Raw genomic sequence first — 16,934 nt, forward strand, 5'->3', positions numbered from 1 at the left:
CTCACGCCATGATCTCAGGGTCCTGGGACTGAGCCCCACATCCAGCTCTGAACACAGCACAGAATCTGCTTGTCCCTCTCCCTCAGCTCCTCAGCCCCATGCTCTCTTTCTCTCAAATAAATAAAATCTTTAAAAGAAAGAGAGAGAGAGAGAGAGATGATCCACTCTTAGCATACCAGAAAATCATGTTTCTCGGCCCAGAAAGCTGGTGACAGGGTCACCAGCATACCTTTATGGAGGTTCTAAAATATTGGCCATGGTGCTCTTAGAGGTAGAATGATTGAGTGATTGGGATAAAAGGAATCTTAGAGATATCAAACACTTCTGAATTTTACAAGTGAGAAAAGGGAAGCTCAGAGAGGTTGAGCTACTTGCCGAAGGTTACACAGCCAGCTTAGGGGCAGAAATGGAACTGGAAGGCTGGTGCTCATTGGTACCCCTTTCTCCCTTCCACATCCCCAACACACAGACTTTGTCAAGTTTGAGGTTGACTCATCTGCTCAACCTCCAGCTATATTTGAGGGGGAAATTCCTTATATATCTATACCAGAATTATTTGTAGGATTCCAGCCACTGCTACATAAGGTAGGTCTGGGCTGGAAATTAGAAGAAGAATTTCTAGAAAATTTTGGAAGATAGGTCAGTTTTAAAAACCTAGAGGGAATGTATGTGGCTTGTATACACTGGAGACTCTAAAATAGTTTTTTCATTCATTTGTGGAATGTTTTCAACATTCTAGGGAAGATTTAAACATTGTATATGCCAGAAGGATCTCATTTGCCTGCTGTATACTTACCCTTGCCTATCGCCTGTAAGAAGCATTTGCAGGCAGAACAACCTAATTGGAAGGACGCATTAATGCACAGGCCATTTGTCTGTTGAGCACATGACCCAGACCCTGGCTGAAATGAGCTGGTAACTTTATTTTCCTTTATTTTCCTATTAGAGAACACGTCCTGGCCCTCTGCCACCCACCACCCAGCTCCTCCTCTAGAACCCCTGGGCTTGAACCAGGGGATAGTTCAGTACACAACTACCATGTGTCCACAGGTAAGACTGGAAAGAATAGGGCAGGGAAGGAGATCTCTGGTCAGGAGCAGCTCCCTGCACAGGGGAGTGGCCACTGTGAATTAAAACATGTGCTTAGAGTATGCAGCTCATGTATGTGATATATATAATATGCTTATTAGCATGTGTTCTGTTGAAAAGGATGAAAGGTCTCTCTGGGCTGGTCATGAGAGTGGATTGCAATCAATGACTAATAACAATAATAAACACAATCATGCTGGCTTGGCCAGGGCTAATGCTCTGCTTTATTCATCCAGAAATGGTGTAGCAGAGTAATTATGAAGCTACTGGCCTGGAGCCTCCACTCATGAACTCAGTTGAGAGTAGAACAAGGCTGCCGGACCCTCTTGTTCCTCTCTGGGGATTCATCTACCATCCCTAGGCCTCCCCTCTTTCCTCAAAGGCAGGCTTTGAACCCCATCTCCCTGGATTAGCAGATCCCCTCTCTCTGGACTAGAAGTGGCCTTGTCATTGGTGGTGCACACAACATGGCCTGTCCTCAGCCTCATCCATGTGGATGCCTCTGTGCTCCACCTACTGTGAACTGGCACTTAACCCAGTACCTGTGCTATGTCCCCCACAGGTGTCCCAGGCAGCCGCGGATCTCCTGGCCTACTGTGAAGCTCACGTGCGTGAAGACCCTCTCATCATCCCAGTACCTGCGTCAGAAAATCCCTTCCGAGAGAAGAAGTTCTTTTGTACCATTCTCTGACTGTGTTTGTTATGCCGCCGGGGCTCCTCTTCCATCAACCCATTCCCTGGTTAGAGACTGCATGCTCTCAGCCTTAGGGACCTCCAGCCAGCACCGGGCCTACCCCACCAGGATGGCTGGGGCCTGCCTCTCTTCACTGGGTTTCTTAGCTGAGTTCAGTTTTGCTTTTCCTTCTCATGTTACATTCTTTACCAGCAAAGAAAATAGACATTTTCGTAGCCAAGTAACAAGTGTGCCAACTCAAAACAAGTATGGGTGTAAGGGTTTCGTTTTGTAAATCAGTTCCCATTTTCAATATCAAGTTCATACATTTCAGGGACTAATTTGCGGGAAAGAAAAACAATATAGTCCCCTCCCCCCATTCACAAGACTCTGGTAGCAAATTAGAGCATTTTGACCAACTGAGATAGATGGATAAAGTTTTCATCTGGATGTTTTGTATCTCCTGCTTTTCCATCATCCTATTAGGAAGGAAGGAACCCACAGTGTCAGACGGCTTTCCTAATGTGTGTCTACCTGGAGCCATGTGGCCCAGACCCCAATGAGGGTCTGATTACCATCGACCACTTTGGAGGTGGTCCTTCTACAAGTGTCGATGCTCTATGAATATTGTAGCAAGCTTCAATGTAAATGCACACCATGATAGCCATCTGTTTGTGGGCTCCAGCTGGGCCAGCCAAGGGCACCGTCTCACCCCACCCCACATATGCCACATCTTCTTGCTCCTCCTGTTCTGGCTCCTCCTCCATAGTCCTGACATGGGCTGCATTAATAAGATCCTGTTCAATATTGCAAAAATAAAAAGAAAAGAACCTTTAAAAGAATAAGATCCTGTTCTGGGCACAGCCCTGTGGGGTGTCACCAGGATGGCTCCTGCCCCAGAGCAGTGAACCATAGGGGCAGCAGCTTCCTCTGTGTCATCCACTTATCTGAGCATTGGCTGTATTCACTTAATCCTCCAGCAATTAATAAATGCCAGGAAAGTAGGTCTATTTTAAAGAGAGGAAAACTGAGAAGCATGTGGATGGCTAGGTCTAGCTAAGTGCCAACTCTTGGTTTCAGCTCAGATCATGATCTCAGGATCCTGGCATCAAGGCCCGTGTCAGGCTCTGCGCTCAGCAGGGAGTCTGCTTAAGATTCTCTCTGATTCTCTCTCTCTCTCTCTCTCTTTCTCTTCCCTCTGTCCCTCCCCCCACTTGCTCGTTCTGTCTCTCTCTCTAATATAAATAAGTGCAGCACACTTCTTTCCTCATCTTTGCATGTTGGGCCCAAATAGCTTACGGACAATGATACATAGATACATGGATGCCCTGCGGTCGACTGGACAGCTCTTGGTTTTTCTGAGACCAAGTTGCAGAATCCATCTAGAAAACAAAAAAGATGAAAGAGAAGAAACACCGGGGGGCAGAGAGCTCCTTGACCAAGTTAGTGCTTTTCTGTTGGTGTAGAAACTGCCACTCCCTGGCTCTCACAGCAGCCCGCTGTGCGATACAGGGCAAGCCACTGTGTGCCTGGCATGTTCTAACCTGCTAATTGGGGATAATGATAATTACTCCTCCTGCCTTTCTATCTGGGAGGCCACAGAGAGGTGCTACATAGATGAAAGCTCTGATTATCATTTAAAACAAATTACTAAATGCTCCAATATCATATAACATTGGCAGGAGTGCATGACTTCAAAGACAAACATGGTTCGGTTGGAGGAATAATGTAAAATTGCCTGCAAAGAGCCAAATATAATTCAGATCAATTAATAACTTGCCACTTTGCAAATGGTTTTATTACATTTTTATTCTTTGCTTCTTTTGTTGAAAGCGATTCTCTGTTTCATTAAAGCTCACTGATATTACCAGGGAGGTTAGGAAGCTGTGTGCTCTGACGACAGCAGAATTGTATGCTGTGTGTGATAATAAGACTTCAAACCCTTCTCTATCTCAGTTTATGACCAGGAGCTCTTTATTCCGTGGTCCATGTCAACATCATTAACCTGATAAAGCAAAGCACAATTCAGAAAAGCACATCAGAGAAGCTGAAAAAGTAGGACAGCACGGAAGCTGGCTAAATCGGGTCAGGAAGAAAGTGTGCTTCTCAGTTTCCTTCAGACTTTCTCTTCTTTGTTTTCACTTTTCCTGTCCCTTTCCTTTGTCTGTCTCTTTCTCCTTTTCCTCTTGTTCGACCTTATATTCCTCCATGAGATGCTTTTCTGTCTTTGTGGCTTATCCCCTTCCCAAGCGTCCCTGAACTCACTGCCCTCTTCCCAAAAGCAAGGTCATGCACTTGGGCTATGAGATACAAAAGCAGGTGCATGAGCCCTCGCCCTGCTAGCCACTCATCGGGAAGTGAACGAAAGGGAGCATGCCTGTCGTGGACAGTTGTCACATCTTGTTGGCAGTTTGGCTTTCCAGCATCTGAGCCCCCTCCCTACAGGGGGATATCACCCCTTACGTAGAAATTTAGTGGGCTGCGATAGTGCTCCCTTTCACTGTGGATGCTGAAGGGGGAAGATCTTCCCTGCCTCTCAGGTACCCCCCTCCCAGCCCCAGGCCAGCCAGGGAGGGGCCTATGACTTCATGTGAACTGTCTGGACTCCTTTGCCTGGACCTTGAGCCCCAAGCAATAGGCACAGAAATGAAAAGATGCTGAGGTTTGTTTTATGGGAGCTGCGGTGGCCCTGGGGCAGCAGTGGCCCAGCAGGGGAGGCATCTGAGACTGGCAGGCTGCCGGGGTTCTGTGCCCACTGCTAACAATGTCCAGGAATGACAGTCCTGAGTAGACCATTCCTGCTCTGTTCCCGGCCCCACTGGGCTGTCTTGGTGCCCCCCGCTCCCTACGTCCTCCTAGGTCTCCCTTCTAATGTTCTGTCAATTCTTTGAGCCCGTAAGCTCCATCCAGTAAATTTCTTATTCTTCCATGAAATAGGCTGGGCTGGATGTACATATCGTATGACCTAAAAACTCGATCCCTGGGTGTGTACGCTACAGAAACGTGTCTATGTGTTCACCAAAAGAAAAGTACTAGAATGTTCATAGAAGCACTATTCGGAAAAACCCAAAGCCAGAAAGCACTCCCATGCACACATTGAATGGATAAACAGATTCTGGTATATTCACACAGTGAAATCCTGTGCAGCAGTGGGAACAAATGATCTCAGCACAGTGGGAGTCTCACGACATACAGCAAGTTCACACTACGTGATTCCATTTATGTCAAGCGCAAAACCCAGCAAAGCTAATCTGTGCTGTTGCAAGTAGGGAGTATTAGTTACTCTTCAGAGGATAGGAACCAGAGGGGGGACAAGGGGAGCTTCTAGAATGTTCTGTGTGTGGATCCGGCTGCTAGTAACCTGAGTGTGTCCAGTTTGTGAAAATTCTTCAAGCTGTATACTTTTGATTATGTACTTTTCTGTATGTATGTTGTACATCAATAAAGGTTTGTGTGGTTAGCAATCAAGAATCCTACTAGGTGGGGTTTTTTTTTGCACTTAGCTTAATTTTTTACTCCTCTTTAGGTAGAACATCATTAGTGGAGCAGTTCAGAGTGTATTTGACAACATTTTGAAATTTGAAATACTTATAATCCACAGCTTTGAGCAGAATGCAGGTGGTTCCCTGGGAACAGGATACACAATGCAAATGCTGTGCTGTGGGATCTCTGTCTTTTGGGAAAACAGTTAGGAACCCTGCTGGGATTTCCCACTTGGATCAATCTGTTTGTGAATAAGCCGGTGACCCCCTCTCAGCCTCTCCTACCTCCTGGCCATCAGGAATGAACAGGAGGGGCTGGCCTGCCACAAAACCCTATTATCACATGCCATCTTTAAAGGAAGAAACCATAGCAAAGGCACCAGCTGGCTCCACGATGGTGGTTTTCTGAAAGCAGCCCTGGCCTCCGCCGCCCAGGCCACAGACACCCTGAGGCAGACATGGCTTCAACTGCGCTCCCACCCACTGCAGGCTGTAGACGCCCTTCCAAGCCTCTGATCGATTCTGAGGGACCTGCAGTGCTGTCTTTTTGCTCTCAGCTACCATGTGGCCACCTCCTTGCAGAGAGTGAATATTGAATTCCGGGTGATCACAGAGTAGCCTCACGCTGGGACTCCCACTACATGAGTCAAAAAGTCTTACCTTTGATTCTGGTTTCCAGCCCCCCATGGAACAGCACAATGAGTCTATGAATTGTCAGCAGCCTCCCTCCAAGGGAGCCAGAGAAGGGGAGCAAGCCAAAGGTCAAAGGAATTTTGTTCTGGTGACTGTTCAAATTTGAAATGAAAATAATTATAATCATCACAATAATTAGAACAATAATATTGATAACAGCAACACTTAACATTTTGACCTGGAAAGAATATGACTGTGGAAATAATTTAGAATATTTATTTACACTTCCATCTCCTTCAGCTCTTCAGGATGATGAGAAGATACCAGATCATGAGCGGCCTTTATAGAGGACCAGAATGATGCTCCCTACCCTGCCCCAGGAGCTTCATCTCCTGGATGGCATTGGCATACTGCTCTGCCCTCCCCATCTGGTTTCTTTTTTTTTTTTTAATTCAAACAAATTATTTTATTTTATGATATATAAGTATATATCATTACATGTATTTCTTTTTTTCCATTTTATTTTTTTTATTTTTTTTAATTTATTTTTTATTGGTGTTCAATTTACTAACATACAGAATAACCCCCAGTGCCCGTCACCCATTCACTCCCATCCCCCGCCCTCCTCCCCTTCTACCACCCCTAGTTCGTTTCCCAGAGTTAGCAGTCTTTACGTTCTGTCTCCCTTTCTGATATTTCCCACCCATCTGGTTTCTGATAAAACCCTAACACTTGACTCTGTTAGCTATAAGTCACTCACTAACTTGTAAAATTTTGAAGGCCACGTATGGTAATTAACCATTCACCAGTGTTCTTCTAACCTCTTACCTTCAAAGATTCACCAGTGACAGGGTGGCCTCCCAGGCCCTGCCTGCTCTGGCCCCCACTTATTTCCCAGAGTTGCCTTCATATCTCACTCCCTCTCAAAACCCTGTGCTTATCCACACTGGCTATTATTCAAGCCTACCTCACTAGCCCTGTTCCCTGCTGCCACAGGGTCTTTGCATTTGCTGCTTCCTCTGCCTAGCACATCTTCCCTCCTCCCTTTGCAGGTCTACTTACTTTTTAGATCTCAGCTCAAATATCACTGACAGTTCAAGCCTTCCCTGACCTCTCTGACCAAGTCAAATGTGTTTATAGATTCTTACCACACTGTGAGGCTCTCCTTACAACACTTGTCATTGTTGCAATTTTACATTTGTATATGTGATCATTCAGTGCCCCATCTGTTCCCCCAACTACACTGTGAACACCATGAAGACAAGGCATTTACTCATCCCTGTCGCCCCAGCACCTAACATATCAGCTGGCACATGAGAGGCAGTCAATAAGTATTATCCAAATAAATGCTCAAAAGCCCTCCTGGTCATTTCTCAGCACCAAGTGCTTCTTTTTGGGGGTTCTCCATAAGCTTTTAACCCCTGAATGAGCCCTCAAATGACCCTGTGAAAAGGAGGGAAGGAAACGATTATTTGTTGAGTGTTTACATCTGCCAGGCGCCAAACAAAGGACCTCACCTTTTAATCCTCACAATGGTGTTATAAGATGTATTACCCTCATTCTGTAGATGTGTACTCCTCATACGTCCATGAGGAAGCTAAATCAAGTTAAGGAACTTGCCCAAAGTCAGACAAGTTCAAAGTGACTGAATTTGATCCCAATCAGTGCTCCTAACAATGCCATCATACTACTGCCCAGAGTCCAACCAAGAGCCTCAGAGACAAGTCACTCATCTCCTCCACCCCACATTTAAAAAATGAAAGCTCCTAGGAAATGATGAAGCGTGCTATTGACTTTATGGCATGGTCACACTTTGTGGCTGTTTAAAAACCATGCAACCTCTGTGCGCTATAAAAGCATCTTCACTCTGTGTATCTGAACCCTGGTTTCATTGTGATAATTAAGGGGAGAGTAGGGCTGCTGCTGGGTAAGCAAGGGAAGAACAGCTTGAAGAAGAAGGAAACACTGTCCCAGGAACCATGAAAGTCACATTAGTCAGCTTAGCCCACTCCCCATGCCCATTGTTTGGAGTAGGAGGTACTCTCGATTGTTTCTTTGAGAAAACCAACCTATTATTACCATTCCCAGGTGTGTGCATAAGTACTCATTGACTTTTCTCTGCAAATTATTTGGCAAAATTCTTATCATTTACTTGTGCTTTTTTTTTTTTACTATACTTTATTCTATCTTTCACCTTTAAGTTAAATTGACTTCATCCAACTCAATTTAGGAATAAGCCAATCCCTAGGGCAGAATAAAGGAAACCATTATCCCCAATAAAGTCAGTGCTTTGTAGCCAATGCTGCTCTTATAATACCTGCTTCCTGATCAAGGAACTTGATTCAGTTTAGCCCTTGCTGGTCTCTGACACTGGAAATACAGATCTACATCACCATATCTTGCTTTAGCTAAAATGACATAAAGCAAGACAATGCAAGAGAAAAGGAGGGGCCACACTTGGTAGACAAATAAGGATCAAACCAGGAGTTCTTAGGAGATTTGAAACAAAACAAAACAAAACAAAAACAGAGTGCTAAGGACCTGACTTTGGAGTCAAAGTGACTCAGGTTCAAATCCTGGCTCTGTCACTTACTAGCTCTGCTGCGGCCCTGAGCTCTCATTCCTTCTAGTAAAAAGGGGGTAACAGCACCTGTTTCACAGACTGCTCTAGAACATTCAATAAAGTAGCGTAGCTATTTAACATTGCATGGGGTGTCACACGTGCTTGATAAATAGGGACTAAACCATATTTACCCTGTTCACAATTAGTGTGGAATTGTTTCCACACTTAGACAAACCAGAGACTCAGAATTTAGAGTAAGACAGTCATTTGCCAAAAAAAAGAAAAAGCACTGAAAGAGAAGTTAAACTAATCAGCCAATAACTAGGTGTCCACTACATTCCAAAACCTTAACATCAAAATTACAGACTATTTTATACATGAAGACAACCAAGGACCTGCACATTCCAGGAACTGCCTTATGGAGCAGGGGACCTCACTCTATGCAGGGAAGAAGCCCCTCCCAATAATCAGCAATGGGACAGGCGGTCAAGTCTGTTGTTGTAAGTTTGCTACTTCCAAATTGCTCTTTGAAGAGGTGATGATAACATTCATTGGAAGGAGGTCAAAGTATCTGTCTGGTAAAACATTCAGAGTCTCTGAAGGGATCACAGTATCCACCCAAGGAAGTAAACCATTAAGGGCTCTCTCACTGGACATGACTTTCCAACTGCTACTAAGTAGTGCTATCTTTTTGTGGTGGGCTAATTTTTCTCCATCTGTTATCTTCGTCGGACAGTTTTGAATGAATGCATGCTAGAACAAGATACCAAAGGCTGGACCCATCCTTTATGATTCCAGGTCATCAGGGAACTGAAGAATGGCTGTTGTAGCTCAGGCTAGGTTACTCCGGAGTATCTACCAGCTGTTCCCACCATTAGGCTGTTACGGAGCTTGTCAGTGTCCAGGCACAACTTATTTAATTGCTGGCATAGGCTGAATTGTGTCCCCCTGAAAATCATATGCTGAAGTTCTAACCCCTAGGACCTCAGAATGTGACTGTATCTGGAGATAGGGTCTTTATAGAGACAATCAAGTTAAAATGAGGTCTGCAGAAAGGGACCTAATCCAATAGGATTGGTATTTTTATAGAAGAGATTAGGACATAGACACCAACACGCAGAGGGAAGACCTCAGGGAGACACAGAGAGAAGGTGGCTATCTGCAAGCCAACAATGAGCAGCCTTGCAAGAAAACAGCCCTGCAGACCCCTTGATCTCAGATGTCTATCATACAGAAGAATGAGAAAATGTCTGTTAAGCCTCAAAGTCTGTGGTGCTCTGTTAAGCAATCCACCTCCTAGGCACTTTGTAAGCATCACTTTTACAGACCCTCTTAACGTGTAAATTGGATTAGACCCATTTAAATGATAGAAGAAAGAGGCACAAAGATATCAAGTGACTTGCCAAAGTCCCCTGAGTAGGAACAGGAAGGCTGGGACCCGGACAGAGGGCATGATCTTAACCACTTTGCTATGCTGCCCCTTGGAGTAGGTGGGAAATCATCGGTACTCAGGGTTCAAGTGAGCAACAGTGGGCACATGAACAGGGGACCAGAGACATGTTGGGACGTTTTGCAGATGGTGCTGAAGAATCCCAGCAGGTGGTCAGTCATCGTGGGGGACAGGTGGCACTGGGGATGGAGAACCTGCAAACCTTTGTCTCTGGAACAGAGCCACAGGGAAGGGTCATAGAGCCAAGCCCTAGACTGATGGGCCTGGCTAGAGCAAAATCTGAATTCATGGAATGTCTGGAGAACTAGAATTTGTCAGCAAAGCACTTGGGGTGGAAATAAGAACAGAATCCTAACCTTGCAAACTAGGACACACAATGGGCAGTAGAACTCAGGCCTGGAGACTCCAAGGCAGAAGCCCATGAGCAGAACAAGTAGTGGGTGGAGGTCAGAACATCACAGAGTTTGAGCCCGATATGGGTATCACTTTCCAAGTCAGCCTCATCAGGAAGAACAGGGACAGAACTCCTCAGATAGGGCCAAAACTATTTGAACACAGATTGCAGCTGATGGTATGGGACTCAGGAAACTGACTTGGGTGAGGCTGGGAGAAAATTCCTTGAGGCAGCCCCAGTATCCTCTGGGAACATCCTTTCCTGCCTGATGAGGGGGTGGCACCTGTTGATATTAAATTTCCTGACATTTGTTGCTGAGACTGGACTCAACACCACTAATGCAGAAAGGCTTGGAAAAAGTTTATTGCTGCAAGGGGGGAATTCCCAGAAGCAAAATATTCATTGACATCAGAATGTCTTGAAGGAGAAGGAGCGTCGATGGCACAGAATTCAACCTCAATCCAGGGGAACGGTTCCCATGTTCCTCATTGTCTTCTTACACGTTGACATCTGCCATTTTTAAAAAATATTTTATTTACTTATTTATCTTAGAGAGAGAAAGAGAGGGAGAGGCAGCATGAGTGGGAGGGGCAGAGAGAGAGAGAGAGAATCTCAAGCGGACTCCGTGCTGAGCATGGAGTCTGACACAGGGCCCCATCTCACGACCCTAAGATCACAACCTGAGCCAAAACCAGGAGTCTGACACTTAACCAACTGAGCCACCCAGGTGCCCTGGAATGAACTTCTAAGCATTTTGAAGAGTTCTCCTGTACAAAGTATCCTGACTGTGAAATCTGTCCTGATTTTGTTATGACCAACTATGCATTAATAACACTTTTCTTCCAAGAGTTGTAAATGCTGATAAAGTTAGATTAAGATGTACATACACATATTCCATTAATTATGCAGACTAGGAGAAAATAAGTTCCTCCAAACCTACTGGGGATGAATGAGGGACTCATTTAAGGAAACATTAAGTTTAAGCTTTACTGGCATAATATTTATATTTAAATACACATAAGTGGTTAATTCATTAATGATCAAAGTGAGTCAGATATGTATACATGATATTTTTAAATTATGCAGCAAGCTTTTTGATAATTGATATATCTTTAAATGAAAAATAAAACCTCTCCATTAAATATTATTATTTATGCCTAGAATATGTTTGTCACATTATTCCACTTAATTGTACTATATAGTTAAAATCCATTTTCTACAATGTAGGTTTTTTAAAAGTAATTAATATAAAAGTATGAGTGATTGTTCAATATGACATTTGTATCTTAACTGGTGAGTGTTTGAGTACAATTTTCTACTTAAGTATTTTTTTCTAATTCCAATATAGTTAACATACATTGTTATATTGGTTTCAGGTGTACAATATCGCAGTTCAACAATTCTATACATTACTCAGTGCTCATCATGATAAGTGGACTCTTAAATCTCATCACCTATTTCACCCATCCTCCACCCACCTCCCTCTGGAACCATCTGTTCTCTGTAGTTTACAGACTGTTTTTTGGTTTGTCTCTTGTTATTGTTGCTTGTTTGTTTTATTTATTAAATTCCACATATGAGTGAAATAATATGGTATTTGTCTTTCTCTGACTTATTTTACTTAGCATAATACCTCTGGTTTCATCCATGTCGTTACAAATGACAAGATTTTATTCTCTGTATGGCTAACATTCATATATGAATACCACATCTTCTTTATCCATTCATCTATCGGTGGACACTTGTGCTGTTTCCAGAGTTTGGCTAGTGTACATAATGCTGCAGTAAACATAGGGGTGCATATATATTTTCAAACCTTGTGTTCTTTGGGTAAATACCAGTAGTGGGGCCTAATATGTAATCTATTCTGGAGGATGTTTCATGTGCACTTGAAAAGAATGTGTATTCTGCTGTTTTAGGATGGAATGTTCTGAATATATCTGTCAGACCCATCTGGTCCAATGTGTCATTCAAAGCCATGGTTTCCTTGATTTTCTGTTTAACTCATCTGTCCATTGATGTAAGTGGGATGTTAAATTCTCCCATTGTTATTGTATCAGTATTGATTAGTTTCTTTATGTTTGTTATTCGCTGCTTTATGTATTTGAGTGCTCCCACATTGGGTGCATAAATATTTACAATTGTTATATCTTCCTATTGGATTGTTCCCTTTATGATTATATAATGTTCTTCTTTGTCTCTTGTTATGGTCTTTGTTCTAAAGTCCATTTTGTCTGATATAAGCATTGCTACCCCATTTGTGTAATAAATGCTTTTCCATTCCTTCCCTTTCAATCTGCATGCAACTTTAGATCTGAAATGAGTCTCTTGTGGTTAGTTGGATCTTGAGTTTTTATCCATTCTGTCACCCTATGTCTTTTGATTGGAGCATTTAGTCCATGTACATTCCAAATAATTATTAATAGGTATGTATTTATTGCCATCTTGGTTGTTTTATGGTTGCTTTGCAGTTCTTTTCTGCTCTCTCCTGCTCTAGCTTTCTTTCTCCTGGTTTGCTGGCTTTCTTTAGTGATGTACTTGGATTCCTTTCTCTTTATTCTTCACGTATCTGTTACTGGCTTTTGATTTGTGTTTACCATTAGGTTTATATGCAACATCTGCATATAGTGGTCTATGTTAGGTTGATGGTCACTTAAGTTTTAACCCATTCTTTACTCCTCTCCCCACATGTTTTAGCATATGGGGATCATACTCACATACATTGATGTGGGTGTTATCTAGCTGTATCGGTGAGACAAAGTGGGTTTAGGATCTTCCTCAGAAGTCTCTCTACATTATATTTTTAGCACTCAGATAACAGCGATATATTGCCAAGAGTCTACTTGCTCACCAAAGTCTTTTTTTTTTTCAGATTTTATTTTTAAGTAATCTCAACACCCAACATGGGATTCAAACTCACAACCCCAAGATCAAGAGTAACTTGCTCCACTGATTGAGCCAACCAGGTGCTCCTCACCAAAATCTTTATTAACTTGCAAATCTTTCATGTGAATTTTCAGCACATTTTACTTCAACACAGCTATTTAAATTTTTTAGAACATGTTTATTTACTGAATTACCAAATGCCATAATAAATTATCTTTATAGTCTTTGCCTAAAAATGGGAGAAAAAAGAATAGATGTTGCAGAAAAGAAATTCTTTCTGACATCTAGCCAAATGAAATGTATATAGCAAAAGTAATCAGAGCTAAATTCTTCTAAATTGAAGAATTTTAATTTTATAATATATGTGTCATCACATCACTGTCTACCTCATAAACATCAGACCACACATTTCCTATCAGTTATGAGCTAGTTGTTTTAAAGCCCTAAGTAGTCAAAGTGATTTTTTAAAATGTTATTATCAATGTATGTGCTGGATCTGGCTGATCCAATGTTTGAGGTTATGGCAGAAAGGGGCACATGAAGCAGAAAGACTTTGGACCATGTAAAATGGGAGAAACACCAAAAGTAGCTCACAATTACTAAGTACTTAGTATGCACAAATAAACACATTTTACATAACTCCCTCTAAATTCTCCATGAGATATACACTATTATTACTCCTATTTTATAGATAAGGAAACTGAGCAGTGATGTACATGCTAGTACATGGTAACAACTAGGTCAGGGAGGGGAACGAGTACCCATCTGCAGCATTTACCAGGTTCCATGGTGCAGATAGTCCTCTCAAGGCCAATTTCAAGTTCATCAACAGGTTTGCAAAGTTCCTGAAAGTTCAACGATCGTTGTTAACAGCCAATTAAGTCCCCAGCTCAAGTTCATAAAACACAATCAGTAAAGAGAGGAACAGTAATTTGAACCCAGGAAGCCCAACATCAGAGCCTATGTTCTGAATCACTATGTCATCCAAGAATCCAAGAGGGTAGAAAGGGCACAGAAAGAAGATCTACCCTCCCAGGGCTGCACCTGAGCAAGAGTCACAGTCGGGAGTAGACAAGTGTCCAACTGCTCTAATTTCAGATTTCAGTAAGAGAAGGGAAGAAAAAGTAAATTGTATAATATAATGAACTCCCAGAGGAAGAGAAATTGGCAAATTTGACAGCTCTTAAGTTTGAAGAGATGCTATGTCTTTTGTTTCTGTTTCGTTTGTTTGTTTTTAAATAAAAATGTCCTGTTTCAGAGACACCCTTAGGTGGTACAGCAGACAATAAAGCTGCATTTATTTGGTGAAGTTGCCACAAATTCCTTCAAGCTCTGGGAAATGGACAGAATCAGGAACAGTGGCACTCTGCAGACACATGGTTGGGGCAGGGTTTGGAACATCTTTCTTGGATTGTGCTTACCCTTTTTCACTCCTGTCAGAAGTTTTATAGAATATCTTGAGAAACATAAAAAAGAAAAAACATAGTCTTCCCAAATCAGTTTATGCAGTGCATCATATGTTCACATTTTTATTTACTACCAACTATGCACTTTGAATCTTGGCACTCGAAGGACAAAGAAAATACCTTTTCTCTATGAGTTTTAGGGTAAACACTCTTGAGTCCATAGGTCCACAGGGGAACACAGTCAGGGCTGTCCCAGGGGTGAGTCATTGGTGGGCAGCACATATAGGAGGAGATCAGGATCCTCCACCTTAGGGGCACCTGGGTGGCTCAGCAGTTGAACATCTACCTTCAGCTCAGGTTGTGATCCCAGGGTCCTCGGATTGAGTCCCTCATCAGACTCCCTGCAGGGAGCCTGCCTCTCCCTCTGCCTATGTCTCTGTCTCTCATGAATAAATAAATAAAATCTTTGAAAAAAGAAAAGAAAAAGAAAAAAGATTCTCATCTTAAGGAGTTTGGAAAACAGGATTGTCTACACTGAAACACAGAAGATTCAGATTTTGTGATGTCTAAGGCTTATACAATTTGAGGCCCTATTTGAGATAAGGAATCTCAGGTTATAAAATTAGGTATAAAGGCTTGGCACAGACTCTGAAGCTTAACTGTTAGCTTCCTGGTAAATGCTCCATTTCTGCTAAGGCTTGAAAAGTAAGGAGGAATCAGCTAGCCCAAAGAACGATAGAGATAGAGAGAAGGATTTAACAAAAGCAGGAAAAAGCTTGGGAGAGAAGGTCTAGGAGCTGCAGGCTGTTCTGGAGGCCTAGACAAGGCATGGGAAGTGCAGAAGGGCAAAGGGCAAGTAGGTCCTGGTAAACTGAAGTAGGGAGTTTGAACTTTTTGCCAAGGGCAATAGGGAGCTATAGAGGGTTTGGGGAAAGGAGGTGATGTGGTCTGATTTGCATTCAGTCCACAGCAGCCCTGCTGTCTGTCTCCTCACTCCCATCGGTACCAAAGACAGCTCCCCCACCAAACACTGAGGAGGTTGATTGCAGAGTCAGTCATCTGTTGAGCTTTGAAACCCAGTGAGTACTGTTAAGGAAAGAAAACAGTCATGACATTTGTTGAATAGGTAAGGTGGATTTTATTCAAGGGAAGGGGCCTCATAGGGACCACTGCACTGGGCTCTACTCCCAGTACAGCATGGGCAAGTGGGAATTCACAGCCAAGGAGCAGGGTCGGGGCAGTGGATGAAAATCACTGAGAGGAATCACAGGGCTTGGGGAGTGCGGGGGTCTTGTAGAGGGCCAGCCAGGATGATCAGACCTCATCCAGGGTGGGGAGGAGGATCAGTTACAGAGGGTGATCGGATACCGAGGGTGGGGCATCCTGGATAAATTGATTTAGGAGGATTCTGCTAAAACTGGATAATGGAGAGACAACAAGAAAGCCAAAAGTCAGGCATAGTTGAAAAATAGCCAGAGAGAGTTTGATCATTGAGAGCATCTTTGTCAGTGCAAAACCTGGGCAACCTCTGAGCACAGAAGGACCCTGGCTGGCACACGCGGCAGTGCAGGTGGCCAGTGGAGCCTCTTCCCAAGAAGTAGCTGGTGAGTGAAAAGTGGAGAGAGAGAGAGAAGCAAAGCGCCCAAGGGCTCCTCCCAGTGTTTCCCCTTTGGGACAGGTGCAGGGAGGTGGCGGAGGCGCAGCGTGATGGGTGGCAAGGGGCTCAGCAGAGCTGCCAAACCAAGATCCGCCAGGCGTTGAAAGAAAAGGAGCCAGAGGAACGGGAGGTGGGAGCTTGATCCCAACCTGAGGAACCTTTGAGCCGAGATTCCTTGTGTGTGTGTCTGTGTGTATGTCTGTGTGTGTTTGTGTCTATGTGTGTCTGTGTATGTCTGTGTGTGTCAGTGTGCCTGTGTGTGTGTGTCTGTGTGTGTTTGTATGTGTCTGTGTCTGTGTGTGTCTGTGTGTGTCGTGTGTGTGTGTCAGTGTGTGTGTGTCTGTGTGTGTGTGTCTGTGTGTGGTAGAACACATGACATAAACATACGCTCCTAACAATCTTTAAGTGTACAATACAGTATTGTTAATTACATGCACATTGTTGTCCAACACATCTCTAGAACTTTCTTATCCTGCCTGACTAACATTCTACACCCCCCTCTCCCCCACCCTCCAGCCCCTCAACCACCATTTTTCTTTCTGTTTCTAGGACCTTGTGGACTTTAGATGGCTCATGTAAGTGGAATCATACGGTATTTGTCCTTTTGTGACTGGCTGATTTCACTCAGCATAGTATTTTCCAGGCTCCTGTATATTGTGGCCTTTGACAGGATTCTTCTGTTTTCAGATAGAATAGTGTTC

At 43.4% G+C, this 16,934-nt stretch overlaps 1 protein-coding gene across 6 annotated transcripts in view; it reads left to right on the forward strand.

Annotated features, from left to right (window-relative positions):
- Nucleotides 1–5,233, forward strand: part of GNG4 (G protein subunit gamma 4) — an 80,620-nt gene extending 75,387 nt beyond the window's left edge. For all 6 annotated transcript variants that reach the window (XM_025448550.3, XM_025448553.3, XM_025448554.3 and 3 more), the window contains one exon: nucleotides 1,652–5,233. In XM_025448550.3, coding sequence (XP_025304335.1) covers nucleotides 1,652–1,780 — 129 coding nt within the window. In that variant the 3' untranslated portion in view covers nucleotides 1,781–5,233. The remainder of the gene's footprint in view (nucleotides 1–1,651) is intronic.
- The last annotated feature ends 11,701 nt before the right edge of the window (nucleotides 5,234–16,934 follow it).

The sequence above is a fragment of the Canis lupus genome, chromosome 4, assembly GCF_003254725.2.
Source record: "Canis lupus dingo isolate Sandy chromosome 4, ASM325472v2, whole genome shotgun sequence".
Taxonomy (NCBI): domain Eukaryota; kingdom Metazoa; phylum Chordata; class Mammalia; order Carnivora; family Canidae; genus Canis; species Canis lupus.